The sequence below is a fragment of the Microtus oregoni genome, unplaced genomic scaffold (genome assembly GCF_018167655.1).
Source record: "Microtus oregoni isolate MIOR12 unplaced genomic scaffold, Mior012 000074F_000, whole genome shotgun sequence".
Lineage (NCBI taxonomy): Eukaryota > Metazoa > Chordata > Mammalia > Rodentia > Cricetidae > Microtus > Microtus oregoni.
The window spans coordinates 400620-421190 of NW_024543987.1; the positions used below are offsets into that span (position 1 = coordinate 400620).

Consider the following 20571-nt stretch of genomic DNA (forward strand, 5'->3'; position numbering starts at 1 on the left):
TCATTGTAACAAGCCATAAAAGTTCTGAGTTCGTTAAGTTCTTCCAGTAAATCCTAATCATCAGTCTGGCTTTTGGGTACTGGGCACTGTCAGTCAACTCAGGTACTGATGTAAAGGCATTAGATCCAATTCAGGTTTCCTCTCTCTGGAGTCTACTCTAACTGGTCCAGTCACAGCAACGTACTTTAAGATTAGGAAGCTGTGCACAGCAGCCATTCTAAGAGTATCAGGAACCCAATATAGATGCACTCTTTCAGTCTAAGAGAACCTCGAATATGTCGATATGGTCTGAAGACCAAATATTAGCTTGCTTCTTCTGGGAAGAATAGGGAAAAGTGGGTATGATTGAAGAAATTTCTACCCCAAGAATCCAACTCATCTACTAAACTGCAAAGTAAGAGCTAGCAGGCAAACATGGGCCATTTAAAGTATTCTTTTTAAAAAATACATGCAAATATAAGGTAAGAACTAGTCAGAGAATTCAAAATCTGAGATGTTCCAAAACCCCAAAATTTTGAGTGTTATATCTGTACTTCTGTGCATGGTTCACAGTAGCAGAACCATGTAATCAGCCTAGGTGTCCATCAACAGGGAAAACATGGTATACATAAATAATTGAGTGTTATTTGGGTATGAAGAATGAAATTCTAACATTTGAAGGAAAATAGATGGAACTAAAGATCAACAGGTTAAGCAAAATAATCCAGGCCATGGAGGAAAAATACAGGGAAATGTAGTCTTAATTTTCAAAAAGACTTGAAAGTAGAGGGGTACTGTTTTGTAAAAGGAAGAAGACCAGAGAGAAGGAGAGGAGATGGGAGAAGGTAATGGGGCTGAGTACAGTCAATAAGTACATGATCATTCTTACAGAAGAATTGAACAATGAAATCCATCATTTTGCACAGTTTTAATGTTTAGGTTTTGAAACAGTTCAGTTTTGAGTTGGGGATGCTCAACTAGTAAAGTCTATAGAAATATTTTTTAAAAAAATAAAGAAAAACAAGCCAAACTCCTAAATCTCAAATGCTTAGGATTCTAAGTATTTCTAATAAGGAATATTTAACCTGAAATAGATTCATATTTTAGAAAACTCAGATAACATGGATAAGAGAAAACATAATATTAAAACTTTTATCAAGTCATCTCTCTAAGGTAAGCACCTTAGAAAATACCTAAGAAAACATTCCTCTTTATCATTTATGCATTATGTAAGTATCTACTAAGCATTTATTATGAGAATATAGCTATCAATAAGGTAACCACAATTCTGATGGAGCTTCATATATCTATGGTGAAGTCTGATACTGTCTATGCTTTTTCTGTGAGTAGCATACCAAGCACACATCTGTAATTAAAATGAGAGTCTATAGAAAGGTGGTTCTCAGATTATGGTTCCCAGATTAACAGTATGAGTATTTTATAGCTTGAAATGCAAATTCTCAGGCTCTACTATAGATCTACTTTTTTTTTCAAGACAGGGTTTCTCTGTGGTTTTGGAGCCTGTCCTGGAACTAGCTCTTGTAGACCAGGCTGGCCTCGAACTCACAGAGATCTGCTGCCTTTGCCTCCCCAGTGCTGGGATTAAAGGTGTGCGCCACCACCGCCCGGCCACTAAAGATCTACTTAATGAGACACTGGAGTTTGGGCATCACAATTTATACTTTCAGCAACACAAATGATTCCAATGAACAGTAAAGATTGGGAACCCTTAATGCAGAAAAATACAACCTGTATCTGCTCTTTCTCATTCTGATAAACATATTTCATGTCTTTTGAGTAACCTTCTCTGCACAGTTAAATGGCTGACTCATGGGTTAATCTACAGCTGTTGCTGTGTCACCATTTTATTAACCAGTCTTTATTATTAGTCTTTTAGGCCCAATTTTCATCAGAGATGAACATCATTAAAGCCAAAAAAACTAGCTCTAAAACTCATCAGGGTGCCACAGGAAAGAGCTGGAGTGAGAGCTTTTTACATGTAGGAAGCTGCCCTGAGAGACAAAAAAAGGGGGGACCTGTGTGACAAGGTCACTGGGGTATCCCATCCCTACCACAGAACAAGGGAATAGACCAGAGGCGCTCTCTGGAGGGTCTCATGGCTATGTAGGAGTCAGTATTTCCTTGGAGATAAGATCATCTTGAAGGGAACTGACGATCAGCTCCCACAATGGCAGTGGCAGGCAATGTCTTCCTCAGTGGTCTTGCTGGTAGCTGGGATAACCTAGGGCCAGAGGTCCTTTAATAGTATTAGCTGGCTGGGCTTCTATAGTAATGGGGGTACATTGTGGAACAGCCAGGCAGTATAGCAAGTGAGGAGGATGCCAACACCCTCACTGAAGGCCAACAAAAGACCCTACATCACCACCGAGCCACGATGGCCAGCAGACTACTGAGTGTGGCCAGCCCAGGAACATCATTTTCTTGAGGTTCTTTTTCAGTTTTACTATGTGCTTTATCACAAAAGCATACACATACTAGTATTAAACAGCATTTTGCTCTTGAAGACACAATCTAAAAGAAGTCAAGATGACTGACAGTCTAGTCTCAGGGACAGAGCATGCAAGGATACATTCCAGGTGAGCACATCTGTCTCTTCCAGCCTACACATAAAAGCAATGACCCCCTCAGAGCTGTTATGTCTGTCTTAGTTGCTTTAATGAAGAAACATTAAAATAGAAATAGCAGTTGTTCTGCTGGTTTTTAACATTTTCTCCTTGAATGAGACATTTAGAACAGGTTCAGATATGGAGACATGAGATTACTAGGCACAGATGGGACTTACCAAACCGGGGGCTTCAGTTTGAACAACCTCTCTGCTGCCTGGACAGCCTTCCCAATATCGCTTGCCAACATGCTGACGGTGAAGAACTGACCTACGTCCCAGTAATTGTTCATTTTCTCCAGGCTCCCTTTTCTTCCCAACAAACTGTTCAGCCGGACACCTTAAGAATTGGAGTTTTGATATCATGAAACAAATCTTTCTAGTTCTGCCATATCATACAAGAATTTAGGAAAAGGATGAGCAGGCATTTTGTTTGGCTGCTGTGTCAGGTTTGCTATTGTAAAGTAACTGAAAAGCAGCATTAGTTATTTGAACGGACACACACACACACACGCACGCACACCCGCACGCACGCGCACACACACACACACATCTTGTTGTGTAGGCCAGGCTCTCTGGAAGTCATTATGTAGAATAGGTCCCAGCCTCAAGGAGATCTATCCGCCTCTGCCTTCTGAGTGCTGGGATTAAAGATAAGTTGAAAAGAACTTTTTCATGTTCAACTTGTATAAATAAATCATAAATACCTGCAATAATGAACAGCTTTACCTATTTTCCTTAGTTCCATCGAGGTTTCAAACTGTTGTCCAGAAACTATCAGTAAAACTGCAAGGTTAATTCCAGAATAAAGAGATGGCTGGAGTTCAAACCCTTTGCGATACCTATAATTACAGAACCACCAAATTCTTATTACATTACGTTATTGATTTAGAATGAAATGTGCACACAATAATACAAATGATCTTTTCATGAAAATACTTATTACTCTAATGTTTTATAGTTCCCTCCCCCTAATCCTGATGAACAGGTACATACAGTGTCAAAGTTTTAAAAATGTAACAGCAACACAGTAATTTATACTAAGAAGCTTTTAGTTTTTCTCCTAAGATATTTTGATTATAGAAGCTTGTATTGACTACATAAATAAGGAAATAAAATGAAAACATACAAAAGAAACTTAAACTCCATTATAATCCTCCAAAATGATAATTTGATATCTAAGTCTCATTTTAAGTTAAATTCCTCAGTGTATATTGGGTATTTTTATTTTAGCAATAGCATCAATCATGGGTTATTTCTCTACGTGCCATTTGCTTGCTTGCTTCCATTATCACAACAGTGAATCCCTTCTTCATGTACGACCATACTGCCTGAATAGCAGATCCTAAATGGCTATCAATGCAAATGTGCGGGGGAGCTGAGCGGTAGGGAATTTACCATATTAGGATAGGGAATAAGACAAAAACTCTTAAGTGTGCCAGTTTATAGGAAGAACTTTACAATTTCATTTTAACTCTCATCTTTATTCTTTACTAGACACAAATGTTTATCCTATTAGCAAGTATGACTACTATGATAAAGAAAAATAATTTATTCAATGGGGTTGAATACCAACGATTTGCAAACTACGGGTGATTTTCTTTTCATTTATGTGACAAGAGAATTTAGTGACACAATAATTCTTAAAGTGAAAAGCTATCATTCAGTTACAATGTGGTTTTATGAACTTTGGAGGATAACTCAAGTACCACCACACAGACCAGAGGACAGCAAGAAAACCATTGCTACTCAACAGAAGTCCAACCTGTTCTAAGACTTTAAAATTTCATATATCTTACTGGATCTTCCTATTGTTTTTCATCACAATGAAAAGTTATACCAAAGCTAAACATGGTGGAGGTTCATGCCTCTATTCTCAATACTTGCAAGGCTGAGACAAGAGATTTGCAGTGAACTCAGTATCAGTGTCACCCAACAAGTGGGCAAAAAGAGCAGGTGATGTGAGATCACAGTCTAAGAGGGAAGTTGAGCGGATGTCCCTCTCACTCAATGGGTCCTAATGTATGGAAGTGGTTGGGAATCCCAGAAAAATGTGTGTGCAAAAAAATTAGGTGGCCAAGATACAGCATATTTCTCTACCCTTTTGCTTTTGGTAGGCCACATGACTTATTTTCACAAAATGTAACTCAAGTGAGTTCAAGTGAGTTCCTGAAAATTAGCCTCAGCAGGCCTTGTAGCTCCCACCTTCACTGTAAACATCAGCTGCCAAATATTCATGGGGCCATCTTAGGGTTCCTAGTTCTGCCTAACCCTCAAGCTGATAGCAACTTCAGGAGTGAGGACCAGGATGGGAACTGCCTCAAAGTCCCACAGAATGACAAGCCTCCAAAAAATAAAACAGTTTTATTTTTAAATATCCTATTTAAAAACACAAATGAGGGGCTGAACTATTGCTCAGTAACAAAGCACTTTCCTATTATGCACAAGGTCTTGGGTTTGATCCCTATCACCCCCCAAATAAAACAAAATAAAATAAAATTTCAGAACACTCCCTCAGCCTTCTTTTTACCCTCCCTCTCTGCTTCACTCTCCCCTCAAGCCTTCACCAGAAGTTGATATCCTATAGATTTTATTTGTTTGCTGACTTCTCTCAACAGCAAGGCAAGGTCCTTAAAGATAAGGATTCATGACTGTTGTGTCTGCACCTCCCATACAGAAAAGTATCTAGTACAAAATAAGCCTTGAATAAACATTTGCTGAATAAAGACAGGCAGACATGAATAGCTCACTGGGAGGATGATGCTCAATGGTGGTAGACACAATTCTGGAAAGGACAACTGGCAGAAGTACATGATGCCTCCTTTCTCCCGAATGAGTAAATGAATGGGATAAGCATAAACAGCAGCAGGAACCCATTTCTCACAGATTTCTCTCAGAACCAGAAATGTGAACATCCCTAGACCACATATATTGCAATGGTTTTCACTGTCAGTTGGCAAGCATATATACGCACTAGGGAAAGCCCTGGCTATTTAGCCTACATGGTTCTGCTCTATGGAGCACTGTGTGTGCTATTTACCACTCAATGGCACTGTCTCTGCTTGCATCCTCTTCACAGCCTGAATCCAGGAAGATGTCCTTATAGATCCTCCCACACAGGCAAAACATGTCAGGAGCTGGGTGATCACAGCTTTGCAGAACTTGGAGCATGACCCGAAGAGCCTTCTCACGGTCACCAGTGCTGTTTCTCCTGAAAAATGTTATGAGATCATAAACATCGAAGTTAACATGTTTATATATATATATTCATTTGTTTTGCTCAAAGGACAAGTACTCTAAGATTTCTTTTTCCCTTTTCAAATGTATCAACTACTTAAAAATTGTGCCAGAAAAATCTCATAAAAGTATAGTCAATTTCTTTCTTGATTTTATTCTTTATGTACCAGAAGAAGAAAAGAGGAAAAAACAGTATTAAAAAGAGACTTAAGAGCCATTGTCAATCAAATGCAACATATAAATGATGTCTAGATTCATAATCAGACAAATCCACTGTAAAAAAAAAATATAAGACGTTAGAGAAATGGCTTGATGGTTACGGGCACTTACTGCTCTTGCAGAGAATCCAGATTTTGTTCTCAGTACCCCATGTCAGGTAGCTCACAACCGCCTATTACCCTAATTCCGGGGGATTTAACACCCTCTTCTTGCCTCTACATGTATTATGGCATGCACATATACAAGCAAGCAAAGCACTCATAAACATAAAATGAAAATAAATCTTTTTAAAAAGTAAAACTGTGAAATTGTGAACACTGATATTAAGGAGCTGTAATTAATTTTAGCTATGATACCATATCTATAATTATTTCATAAAAGCACCCTTAACCTTGATATATCTGTTGAGGAAATGGAACATTTTTGATTCATAATAAAATCTGATCTTTGAGTAGAAGAAAGTGAGGGTTAAGGTAAAATAAAATTTTGCTTTTGCAAATTTATCTATTCAAGTGAATAAAGGGTACATGGAGATTAATTATAATGATGGTTAGTTTTACATAGCAACTTGACTTTGCTAATGGTTTCCTAGAGACTTGGTAAAAATATCATTTCTTGGTGTGTGGGAGAGACTGGCATTTGAGTCAATAGATTAAAGACCCACTAGCACCAATGCTAGTTAGCGCCACTAACACACTGCGGTCCACGTAGACCAAAAAGGCTAATCTCAATCTATTTTTCTCCTTCCCTCCCTTTGAGCTGTGAAATTATCTTCTCCAGCCCTTAGACACTGAAGTTCCTGGTTCTAGGTTTTCAAACTTCAGGGATCATGTACAGTGGCACTCCTAATTTTCATGCCTTTGGACTCACTGAATTCTACCACTGTTTTTCCTGAGTCTGCGGCTTGAAGGCAGCCTATGATGGGGCTTCTCAGGCCCTATAACCACATGAGATAATCTTAGTAATAAATACTTTTGCATTTCTATTTCCTCCATCTTTTTTTAGACATGATCTCACTTTGTAGGTGTGGTTGTTTCCAGAATTTACTGTGTAGACGAGACTGATGACTCAAACTCACAGTGATTCTGCCTTTGCCTTCCTAGTGCTCATATAAACATGTGCCACCATCCACCATACCAGACTCTCTGATTTCTCTATTTCCTATTGCTCTATGTTCCCTATTTCCTATTGCTCTATGTCTATGAAGATCCTTGCCTACAATTACAGTATTCTCAAGTTTTTGAAATTTTACATAAAAATTAAGATAGGCAAGCATCCCGACTTTAACAATTCAACTTCTTTCTCAGGGGAGGGGGGATTCTTGGAGACAGGGTTTCTCTGTAGCTTTGGAGCCTGTCCTGGAACTAGCTGTAGACCATGCTGGCCTCGAACTCACAGAGATCTCCTCCTGCTTCTGCCTCCCTAGTACTGGGATTAAAGGCGTGTGCCACCACTGCTTGGTTACAATTCAACTTCTAGAATTTATAATATACAATTTTCCCAACAAGTTTTGAAAAGTACTTTTGTTACGGCATTGCTTGTAATAGTGAACAATTGGAGATGGTTGTAAATGTCTGTTGACAGAACGAACAGATAAAAATGCATAACAACCAAGCTATGTAATACAATGCAGCCCTTAGAAAGGAATAAATACATAATAATATAAATAATATCCATAATGTTGTATGGAAAAATGCTAATGAAAAGCATGATCCTGTTCTTTGAAATAAACACTACTAACACAGATGTTCATGCAGATAGACAGAAGCCTGGAAGGATACACATTAAACTCTTTAGAAAACTCTCGTGAGGTTTTGTATAAAATGGTAGTCTTTATGCTTTGTTAATAACTAGTCTAGTGAATCCTTTAAATATTTTGTTGGGACATGTCACTCAGCCCAAGATGAACTGAAACCCAGTATGTAGTCCAGGCTGGCCTAAAGCTCATGGCAGTCCTCCTGCTTCAGCCTCCAAAATTCTGAGATTGTATCTACTACACTCAGCTTTATTCTAGTAAAATCAATAAAGAAACTAATCTTCTTAAATTTTGGTACTTTTATAGCAGGTTTTTAAAAATGTTTTCTTTCCTAAAGACATACCTCAAAAACTTACTTCATCATCTAAGAAGACAGAATAGTACCTAAATAGGCTTTCTCAACTGGGGTTCCACAATAAAATTAAACCCTAGAGAGCATTATCATATCATTTGTATGACAGTTTCTAAATTCTTTCAAAGATGGTATATGACTAGCCCCACTGCATACTCAGGAAAGAATTATTCATGTCATTCACTGGATGCCATGAGGCATTAGGCTTTATTTCTCTTGTTGGGATGTAACTCAGATTGAGAAGGGCTAGTGTAGACATTTGGCATCCTTTTGGGAACCTGTAAAAATTAAGCCTGTTTTTCTACTCTCTTTTTCTATCTTCTACCTTGGTCTTGTTTTTAATGCATTTGTGTTCCCACTCTCTTTGTCATAGAGTATCTCATTTAACCAGGCTGCAAATCAGACTTCTTTTTCTATAGCCTACCATGATATTCTTTAATTCTTTAACAGATACCAAACCAACTCAAATTTACTAAAGCATCTAGATAACTCCTAACATCTATGGTAAGAATGTGAAAAATTATTAAATTTCTATACCTGTTACTAGACAACTTTTGAGGGATGAAATATTCAGGATTTTTCAAGGAATGTGCTTAACTCACCTAAATGCTTTCAAGTTGGGCTACTTTTTTTCTGGACTAGTTATACTAAAATTTCATTTTGAGTTTTTAAAATTATTATTAACTTGAACTTACCCTTGTTAAAACAAAATGTCTTTTGAATAAACACAAATCAAATCAAACACCTGAAAAAATGAAAGCCAAGAGATTTTCAGCTTAAAAGCCAATTTAAGACAGGCACTAAACAGCTTATCCCTTTACTGGTTACTAATCAGCTTTCAGATCTGCTTATCATTTTCAGATCCCAAGTATCCAGAAACAAGCCCTACAGATAAAAACTTCTGTGTTTAATCAGTCAGCAACGTCAGTTTCTGACACTAAGGACATATCACAACGACAAAAAAAAATAAAGATGATAGTGGTCTTAACCTTATTAGACATACCTAGGGGTCTTTAAAAGTCCTGGAATCCACTGTGCACACCAGATCAGTTAGTTAAATGTGACTCTCCAGATATGAGACTTGGACATCCATGCTTTTTATCCTGCACACTCGGACTCAGTATATCTGCACTATTGCTAAACCTATGTAACAATTCTCAGTCCTTGAGCTGTCTGATCATTTGACCTGTGTGTGTACATGACAACTGTGGCTCCTTTGTCATTCATTTGAGTAGCAGGACACAGCAGTCACCTGACTATCCTCTTACTGGAGCTTGGTTACTACTTATATCTATCATCTTAACAATGGAGATGTCCAAACGTAAACATTTGGCCCTTCTCCTCTGTATCAAATACATTAAATCTCCTCATAGTACAATCTAGTTATAACCTGAGTTTTCAAACCATCTATCTATATTCTGACAACCATCAAATTTCTACTTCTGGCTCAGATTACCCCCCAAACTCTAGATTTATATCTCCACCTGAGCATACCCTTTGCATGTCTAATCTCTCAAATTCAATACATCTAAAATTATTTGATCACACTATCATAATGGTCTTTTTGCAGCCTTCCCCATCTTGTTCAATTATTAGGCTAAAAAATAACATTAGTCGTGCTTTATGTCCCCTAATACTGTTCTATTCATCAAACAGATGCCACTGGTTTTTATTTCAAACCATATCTGAAAAATCCACTCCTCATGACTTCCACAGTTAGCACCATGGCCCAAGCCACAGTCATTCCCCCTCCCCCTTCTCCCTTACTTCTCTACAATGTATTCTTAACGCAGAAGCCATTGATCCTGCAACAATTTTATGTCAGGTAGCAGGTCCAATCTAACCTCTCCTGGAGCAAGTTGGTGTATTACTGCATCCCAGCACTCTAGAGGCAAAGGCAGGAGGACTATTGTAAATTTGAGGTCTGACTACACAATGAGACTCTGCTTTAAACAATACAACAACAACTCTTCAGGGACACTTAGTTTAGAAAAGGTATCATTTTCTAAAAATGGCCTCCAATACTTTCCAAGATATTGTAGTTAGTTATTTCTCCAATCTCATCTCTTCCCACCTATACTCCCCATCATCTATGCATCTGCTCCAGCTGTGCAAGCCTTCTTGCTGCTACCTGTGCTAGTCTCTCTACCTGTCGCTTTCCTCCTCGTGACATGACCCCTGACTGCTTCCTGACATTCCTCCAGATCACTTTCTCATGAGTGAGGTCTTCTCTAAAGAACCACCATCCTTTCTAGAACATTGTCTTGCAGGTGCTGAAAACAAAATAAAAGACTTTTAGGACATACGAGCATGTGAACAGTCCTTTCTATGGTGGGAAGTCATGATGAAGTCAATTACAGAAGTATGACAATTTCCACACTTGCTTGCCTGGTCTAAGTAGACCACTGAAAGAAAGAGCCTTTGACAGTAAAGACAAGGAGTAAATGAGACTTTTTTTTTAAAAAAAAAAACAGTATTAAGATGATAGAGAATCCAATTTAGAATTATCCCTAAGCAAAATAAAATCACTCACCCTAACAATTCTGTTGTTCTATCTCCACTCCCTGAATTTAGTCTAGAAATGAAAGATAAGCTCAGAAACCAAAAGCTATCACATGCATTAATCACAGCACTTGGATTCCAGGCCCTGCAAAAACTGAGTCCAAAGATATCAGAAATGGCAGTCTCTGGCTCTTTTTGCACAAAATATTGATAAGGCAGAAAAGGCAGCAGAGGGCTGGGGGTTGGTCTAATCACAGGTGAAGTGAATTAAATTAAAATGCAATCCGTTGTCAACCTAGTAGTCTCTAGAACTACTAAAAAGCCATAAATGCTAATCATGGGGTCTAGGCAAGGCTTCCAATACTCACAGTAACAAACAAAACTAAACCATACTTCGACTCAGGTGTTTGAGAAAAGATATATGGAGTACAGTAAAATTCTAAGATGTGCAGAGAAGCAGAAAAATGGGATTCAATAATTGAGATACAACATAACCAATTGGACTGCCCTAGGGATGACTTTACTGAAAGTAAAAGAACTCGGGAGAGATGTGGGCACCTATGTGTATGATCTAAGCATTTGGGACACTAAGACAAGAGGAATTCGATGAGGTCCAGGCTAGCCTGAGAAACAGTGTGAGACTCTGTCACAAAAAAATCTACTCCACACTTGGAAAGCAGAGGCAGGCAGACCTCTGTGAGTTAGAGGTCAGTCTGGTTTACAAAGCAAGTTCCAGGACAGCCAGAACTGTTACACAGAGAAACCCTGTGTTGGACAAAAGCAAAACAAATAAACAAAAATCTACTCCAAACAAAAATTTTGAAATCAATTATTAACAATACATTGCTTCTATAAATATTGTACATGGTGGGGGTGGAGAAAGGGAGAGAAAAAGGAATGAGGGGAGAGAAGTAATTGAGGAATAAGGCAGAGAAAGAAGAGTAATGAAATCTCTAGAACCCAAGTCTAAGAACCATAGGAAAAAAATTTAAAAATCACTGAATGGGTATATACAAATTCTGACACTACCCAAAAAAGGATGGGGGGGGGGGGAACTAGATCAATCAAAACTATGCAAATTGAGGCTGAATGGGAGTGGAAAGTGACTAGGAAGCGGTAAAAAAAAAAAGGTAACTTTTGTGGATTAAATCATTGTAGCTCTCAGTACTGGTAATCTGATGAGTATTATTTTGTTGGCCACACTCATCAAATTATTTACTTCTAATTTTACATTTTATTGTATATAAACTATGCCACAATAGAGTTGTGATAAGAGCATACAGAAGACAATTGGTGTATCTGAAAGTGTTTTATGGGGTCACTGATGGGTCTGTTTTCTTTCAGATACTCTCCTAGTCTTCACCATTCTGCTTTGTTCAGGGTAAGTCTTCAGGCTTTTATGACCATGTATCTGGCTATCGCCACTGGAAGGCCATCTAGGTAGGTAACTGGAAGATGGGGATGAAGAAAAGATCAAGCAACTTTGTCTGTCCTTTCTTGGTTTGGGGCACCTCTGACCGCAGCTGGTCCTCTTCCATAGACAGCTCCCAGGAGGCTGCCTCAGGGTCACTACTCCAGGTTACTCCTGTATCTGGCTTCTGCTAATGTCACCCTCTATTCTAGACCTCTCCAAGAAAAGAGTGGCGCAGCTTCCTATAGCTGCTAATTTCTAGGCTGCCTTCTGGTTTTCTGATTCCATCAACTCTTTCATTGTCTATGCAACCAATTTCCCATGTTCAGTTTCCTCCATTTTAAGTACACGAGGTAGTTTCTGTTTCCTGATTGGGCTCTGATAGATACACACCTGCCACAGGAAAGCAGGTGCCCTCCCCTGGCCAGATGCCTCATACTTACAGAAGAAGGGAACAACTAGAAACAACCTATGTTGTCATATGAACAATGCCCATAGCCAAAGAAACGAAAACCAAAATAGTTGTTTCCTACTCTACAAGTAGGTCCAAGTTGCATCACAGGCAGAAACTCTTGTGTGCTCCCATCCTGCCAAGTTTCCCTGCCTTCAGGGGCATTCGAAGGAATATGTGATGGCCCTGCACTGACTAGAAGACTGTGCGACAGAACTGGACATTTTGTAGACTGTTCCTTCCACTTGCACAAAGGTGGCAGGATCTGAAGCATATTCTTGCCTTGATCCTGTCCTGTGACATGTTACTAGAAATCTTTACAAAGGATCCAGTTAAAGGCTTCACTTCTTAATTACAAATTATTGCAGGCTCACTATAGCCTATTTCCTTTCCTTCCTGGTCACCCAGACTCCATTTTCCATTTTCCCTTGCAGTTTATTTGGATGAAAGAACACATGAAGGAAGGAGTAACGAACAGTAACCCCTCACCAGGCTCATAGAAGTCTCCATACAATGACTGAAAAGTAGAAACAAACCCAAATATCCACCAACAGATGAAATGATAAATAAAATATGGTCTGTAGCATGCTCAGCCACAAAAATGAAGTATTGGCATTCTCCAACATAAATGAATGTTTTAAATATTATGCCACATGACAAAAGCCACACACAAAATAACATGTATTTTCTCACTCTATTTACAGGGAATTGCCAGAGCAGGCAAAACCATAGACAGGGACAAAAAAGAAGAATATTGGTTAGTTAGTGAGGTGAGGGAGTTAGAAGTAACTACTAATTGGTTGTCAGAATAGATTAATAGTGAATAGGGAGGAAAACTGGAGGAAACAAGAAAGGGAAGTGACTGGTAATGGATAGATTTATTCAGAGGGAATGCTACAAACGCTCTAAAATTAACTGTAGTTATATGCCTACTTTTATTATAATTTGATATGCCATTTGGTTGATATCCCTGGGAAGGACTTAGAAGAGAGGAAGGAAGGGAAACTGTGGTTGGGATATAATATATGAGAGAAGAATAAATTAAAAATAAACTATGGTTTAATTGTACAAATCTGCTGCATAAGGGAAGAGAAATTCTCATAATTGCAAGGTATTAACTTTGTGGGCTGTTTATTATAGCAGTAACCTTACCCTGGTGAATACATAAGTCAACAATACTAAGAAGGCAGATTGTTTCCATGGTCAGGAAGATAAACTCTCTGAGGAGGCTATCTCTCCTGAGTATCAAATACATGGGGTCCCTGACTAGGAAGACTTCTATCACCACTGACCCTGGTCTAATCTATGTAAATCTCTACTCTTCCACATCCTCTGCTTTGGGTCCTAATTCAATGGATACTATTTGTGGAGGTTTGGGTGAAAATGGCCCCCATAGGCTCTGAATACCTGATCTCCTTTTGGTACTATTTGGGGAGGCTATGGAACCTATAGGAGGTAGAGCTTGTCACTTAGTTCCATGAACTCTCTCTCTCTGGAACTGTAAACAAAAATAAACTCTTCTATAAGTCACTTTTGGTCATGGTGTTTTATCACAGCCACGAAAGTAATATAATATGGGTGGTGGTATTACCAGTAATTATTTTTTGATATTTTCTTTTTTATTGTTTTTATTGTGCTACATATTTCCCATTCCCTTTCCTTCCTCTATTTTCTATATATACTGAATATCACTGAAATATTTTATGTACATAATTGAGCACATGTCCTTGTGGCACAATTGAGCATCCTTTGGATACATACCCAAAAGGGGTATTGCTGGGTCCTGGGGAAGGTTGTTTCCTAATTTTCTGAATAATCACCATACTGATATCCAAAGGGGCTATACCAGCTTGCGCTCCCACCAGAAATGCAGGAGTGTTCCCTTTATCCCAGTATAAACTGTCATCAGTGTTTTTGATCTTGGCTATTCTTTCAGGTGTAAGATGGAATCTCAGATCTGTTTTGATTTGCATTTCTCTGATGGCTAAGGATGTTGAACATTTCCTTAAGTGTCTTTCAGCCATTTCAGATCCTCTGTTTAGAGCTCTCTGTTTAGGTCTGTATTCCATTTTTTATTGGATTATTTGTTCTTTTGATGACCAATTTCTTGAGTTCTTTGTATATTTGGGAGATCAGCCCTCTGTTTGATGTGGAGTTGGTGAAAATCCTTTTCCATTCTGTAGGCTGTCATTTTGTCTTGTTGACCATGTCCTTTGCTTTACAGAAGCTTTTCAGTTTTAGGAGGTCCCATTTATTAATTGTTTCTCTCAGTGTCTGTGCTACTGGGGTTATATTTAGGAAGTGGTCTCCTGTGCAAATGTGTTCAAGTGTACTTCCCACTTTCTCTTCTATGAGGTTCAGTGTGGCTGGCTGGCTTTATGTTGAGGTCTTTGATCCATTTGGAATTGAGTTTTGTGCATGGTGATAGATATGGGTCTATCTTCATTCTTCTACATGTTGATATCCAGTTATTCCAGCACCATTCATTGGATATGGTTTTCTTTTTTTCCATTTTAGATCTTTTGCTTCTTTGTCAAAAATCAAGTTTTTGTAGGTGTGAGGATTGATATTCGGGTCTTTGATTCAGTTCCAATGGTCTTCCTGTCTGTTTTTATGCTAGCCAATACCAGGCTATTTTCAGTACTGTAGCTCTGTAACAGAGTTTGAAGTCAGGGATTGTGATGTCTCCAGAGGTTCTTTTATTGTACAGGATTGTTTTGGCTATCCTGGGTTTTTTGCTTTTCCACATGAAGTTGAGTATCATTCTTTCAAGATCTGTGGAGAATTTTGCTGGGATTTTTATGGGCATTGCATTCAATCTGTAGATTGCCTCTGGTAAGATTACCATTTTTACTATGTTAACTTTACCTATCTAGGAGCATGCGAGATCATCCCACTTTCTGGTGTCTTCTTCAATTTCTTTCTTCAAAGATTTAAAGTTTTTGTCATAGAAGTCTTCCATTTGTTTGGTTAGAGTTACTCCGAGATATTTTATGTTATTTGTGGCTATTGTGAAGAGTGATGTTTCTCTGATTTCTTCCCCAGCCCTTTTATCATCTGTGTACAGGAGAGCTACTGATTTTTTTTGAGTTAATCTTGTATCCTGATACATTACTGAAAGTGTTTATGAGTTGTAGAAGTTCCTTGGTAGAATTTTTGGGGTCACTTATGTAAACTATCATATCATCAGCAAACAGTGAGAGTTTGACTTATTTTCCAATATGTATCCCCTTGATCTCCGTTTGGTGTCTTATTGCTCTAGCTAGGACCTCAAGAACTATACTGAATAGATACGGAGAGAGTGGACAACCTTGTCTTGTTCCTGATTTCAGTGGGATCGCTGTGAATTTTTCTCCATTTAGTTTGATATTGGCTGTTGGCTTGCTGTACATTGCCTTTACTATGTTTAGGTATAGGAACTCTCAACTTAACTGTCATCTGATTTGCTAGGAGTCCTCTTAAAAGCACAAAAATAGTTTGTTACTAAAGTAAGATGTAGTATACATTGTATTGAGTCCCTACATGAGGCTTAATTTAATTCTTTGGTAAGAATAGGTGAGAAGTAACTTAAAATTTTAAGTTCTGGGGCTTGAGAGATAGCTCAGCGGTAAAAAGCACTTCCTGGTCTTTCAGAAAATCTGGCTTTAATTCCCAGTCCCCACATGCGGACTCACAGCTACCCATAATTCCAGTTTCAGGGGATCCAGTGCTCTCTTTTGGCTAACATAGGTATCAGGCATGCATATAGTGCATATACATACACCCAGGCAAAACATCCATACATATAAAAATTTAAGTTCCATATATTTGTACATACATACAATGAATTGATTACATTCACTCCCATGACCCTCCACCTACCTCCCTTTGTTTCCCTCTAAATTCTCAGTTTTCAGCTGATGTTTTACTAAATAGCACATCGTCACACTATCTTCAAATATTTACATTTAACATACAGATTGGTGATATTCTCAATCTTGATCAGACATGCTTATTTCAGAGGGTAGAGGTTAATGCAGACAACTTATAACTATCCTAAGTACTATCCTAAGTCTTTGAGAATAAGTGATTGTGATTATTCTGCCATAGATGGGCCGGCTACATCAATCCTCACCCAATGTTAAGGGAACAACTCAGAAGAAGGGGGTGAAAAGAACTTAAGAGCTAGAAGATGGAAAGAAGTGCTGCAAAATGTTGTCCTCTGGGCATGACATGGCTATTGCACACATGAAAACACAGCAACTGTGGTTACCAGCATAAGACCTGCAGAATATCAAGCCAGGTGAAAATTTTAACATGGTATGTGCTGGGGGCAGTGGGTTCCAGATGCTCTAGCCCTAGCTGAGGGGTTATTGGCAGATGACAGCTGCTGGAGTAAGAAGAATCACTTTTCTTTGAGGTGGGTAGTCATTAGTAGGTAGCCCACACCCAAATGGATGATCCCACACCTATGAACAACACAAACTGGACTCAGTGTGACTTCTTTTAAAGAAAGATGATATAAATTTTGGAGGGAGGTATATTTAGGAGCAGCCTGGGGGAAGTTTCAGGGAGGAGTTGGAGATGGATATGATCAAGATACATTTTACACATGTATAAAATTCTAGATAATAATAAAAATATTTTGTAAAAATTTTCTCATTCTAGAAGGTCATTTGATGGTTAGCATTTGGATTTGATGTTTCATTTGGATCAATGACAGAGCCAACAGTCTCCATCTGTTCATAAAGGAAGGGTCATGGTGTAGTTTTCTCATTATAGGGATACTCCCATGTTGCTCTCAGAAGATGCTCCATGTGTATGTGCATAATCCAGAGATACACTGCTAAAAGCTTTCTGGGTACTCACTTATCAGGCACTCAAACAAAACATGTTTTTGAGATGGGGCTTTCCTATGTTGCTCAGGCAGTCTCAAGCTCCTGGGCTCAAAAGATCCACTTGCCTCAGCATTTTAGTAGTTGGGACAACAGGTGTGTGACAATTCACCCAGATTAAAACACTTTTGATTACCATCCCTGACTTCAAACTCTATTACAGAGCTACAGTATTGAAAACAGCTTGGTATTGGCATAAAAACAGAGAAGTCGACCAATGGAATCGAATAGAAGACACTAACTTTAACCCACAAACCTATGAACACCTGATTTTCGATAAAGGAGCTAAAAGTATACAATGGGAAAAAAGGAGCATCTTCAACAAATTGTGCTGGCAAAACTGGATGTCAACCTGTAGAAGAATGAAAATAGATCCATATCTATCACCATGCACAAAACTCAAGTCCAAATGGATTAAAGACCTCAATATCAGTCCGAACACACTGAACCTGATAGAAGAGAAAGTGGGAAGTACTCTACAGCACATGGGCACAGGAGACTACTTCCTACGTATAACCCCAGCAGCACAGACATTAAGGGCCTCATTGAATAAATGGGACCTCCTGAGACTGAGACGCTTCTGTAAAGCAAAGGACACTGTCACTAAGACAAAAAGGCAACCCACTGACTGGGAGAAGATCTTCACCAACCCTGCAACTGACAAAGGTCTGATCTCCAAAATATATAAAGAACTCAAGAAACAAGACCGTAAAAGGCTAATCAACCTAATTATAAAATGGGGCACTGAGCTGAACAGAGAATTCTCAACAGAAGAAGTGCAAATGGCCAAAAGACACTTAAGGTCATGCTCAACTTCCTTAGCGATCAGGGAAATGCAAATCAAGACAACTTTAAGATACCATCTTACACCTGTCAGAATGGCTAAAATAAAAAACACCAAGGATAGCCTTTGCTGGAGAGGTTGTGAAGAAAGGGGTACACTCATCCATTGCTGGTGGGAATGCAAACTTGTGCAACCACTTTGGAAAGCAGTGTGGCGGTTTCTCAGAAAATTCGGGATCAACCTACCCCTGGACCCAGCAATACCACTCTTGGGAATATACCCAAGAGAGGCCTTATCATACAACAAAAGTATATGCTCAACTATGTTCATAGCAGCATTGTTTGTAATAGCCAGAACCTGGAAACAACCTAGATGCCCTTCAATGGAAGAATGGATTAAGAAAGTATGGAATATATACATATTAGAGTACTACTCAGCAGTAAAAAAACAAGGACTTTGTGAATTTTGCATGCAAATGGATGGAAAATGAAAACACTATCCTGAGTGAGGTAAGCCAGACCCAAAAAGAGGAACATGGGATGTATTCACTCATATTTGGTTTCTAGCCATAAACAAAAGACACTGAGCCTATAATTAGTGATCCTAGAGAAGCTAAATAAGGAGAACCCAAAGAAAAACATATAGGCATCCTCCTGAATATTAACCTTCATCAGGCGATGAAAGGAGACAGAGACAGAGACCCACATTGGAGCACCAAACAGAAATCTCATGGTCCAGTACAGGAGCAGAAGGAGAGAGAGTACGAGCAAGGAACTCAGGACCGCGAGGGGTGCACCCACACACTGAGACAATGGGGATGTTCTATTGGGAACTCACCAAGGCCAGCTGGCCTGGGTCTGAAAAAGCCTGGGATAAAACCGGACTTGCTGAACATAGTGGACAATGAGGACTACTGAGAACTCAAGAATATTGGCAATGGGTTTTTGATCCCACTGCACGTACTGGCTTTGTGGGAGCCTAGGCAGTTTGGATGCTCACCTTGCTAGACCTGGATGGAGGTGGGTGGTCCTTGGACTTCCCACAGGGCAGGGAACCCTGATTGCTCTTTGGGCTGACGAGGGAGGGGGACTTGATTGGGGGAGGGGGAGCGAAATGGGAGGCAGTGGTGGGAAAGAGACAGAAATCTTTAATAAATAAATAAATTAATAAAAAACCCCACTTTTGAACAGAGAAATATTACATCATAGCAAATAAAAATGTTCACTTGAGAGACAGTGGGGGCAGATAGGAAGGATTGGAAGGGGAAAAGGGAGATGGAGGTGTGGAAATGATGCAATGATGTAAATACAATCAATAGCCATGTAAGAAATGCTTTTCTTTTTTTTTTCTGAAGCTAAGGACCAAATCCAGGGCCTTGAGCTTGCTAGGCAAGCACTCTACCACTGAGCTAAGTCCCCATCTAATGAAATTCTCAAAAATAAAAAGAAAATACATTAGAAAAAGGAGACTACAGATAGGCAATTGTTTTTACTTTTAATGTTATAACAGTTATGTTAAAATTTATCTAAAAATGTAAGATGCCAGCTACCATCTCAACATTTGATAATTTAGCCATTATTATATACAGAACAAGCTAACCTAGATATTGAATGTTACTGTTCATTGGTACTGTAATCTCCTGTAATTCTCACCATGCAAAGCTATCAGTTAGCTGAACAACATTAATCTATCACTTTCCATGTATAGTAATCCTTAGTAATACTGACATTTCGATACGAAGAATATTCTTGAAAACTAAGTTCATAGCAATTAGTCTGACAAGAATTTACCATGTACACTGCCCAGAAGAATTCTAAAAAATCAAGTTTGTTTATGTTCTCTTATTTTAGTTATACTAAGCATTACACAAATAAAATAAAATAATTGTTTTAAAAAAATTTTCCCCAGAAAGACAAACATGGTATGTACTCATAAGTGGATATTGGATGTAAAGCAAAGGATAACCAGGCTATGAACCACAACCCCAGAGAAGCTAGGTAAAAAGGAGGACCCTTAGAGGGATACACATGGAGAGCCCCAGGAAAGGAAAATAGTTAAGATCTCCTGGGTAAACTGGGAAGGGGAATAGAAGGGAGGAAATGATCACCACCCAAATAAATTATGTGTACCCTATTTTTTTTCAGAGGCTGATTATAGGGGAGAATGTAGACTGTAACTTTATAGTACATAAAAAGTTTTTCTCTCTCCTTCTCCCTTACCCCTCTTTCAGCAGGATCTCATGTATTCCAGACTGCCCTTGAGTTTACTATATGGCCAAGGAAGACCTTGAACTTCTGAATTTCCTGCTTATTCAACAGAAACACCCTAGTATCTACAGAACAAAACCTAAATCCCTCATAAGTATGTAGTCCTCAATCTCTAG

General features: G+C 38.7%; 1 protein-coding gene across 1 annotated transcript in view; it reads right to left on the bottom strand.

The window, feature by feature from the left end:
- Window positions 1–20571, bottom strand: part of Map3k15 (mitogen-activated protein kinase kinase kinase 15) — a 137571-nt gene that overhangs the window by 56224 nt on the left and 60776 nt on the right. Inside the window, exons 7-9 of the mRNA XM_041642320.1 lie at window positions 5643–5813; window positions 3332–3444; window positions 2783–2942 (exon numbers count right to left, since the gene is read on the bottom strand). Of these exons, the coding sequence (XP_041498254.1) occupies window positions 2783–2942; window positions 3332–3444; window positions 5643–5813 (444 nt within the window). The remainder of the gene's footprint in view (window positions 1–2782; window positions 2943–3331; window positions 3445–5642; window positions 5814–20571) is intronic.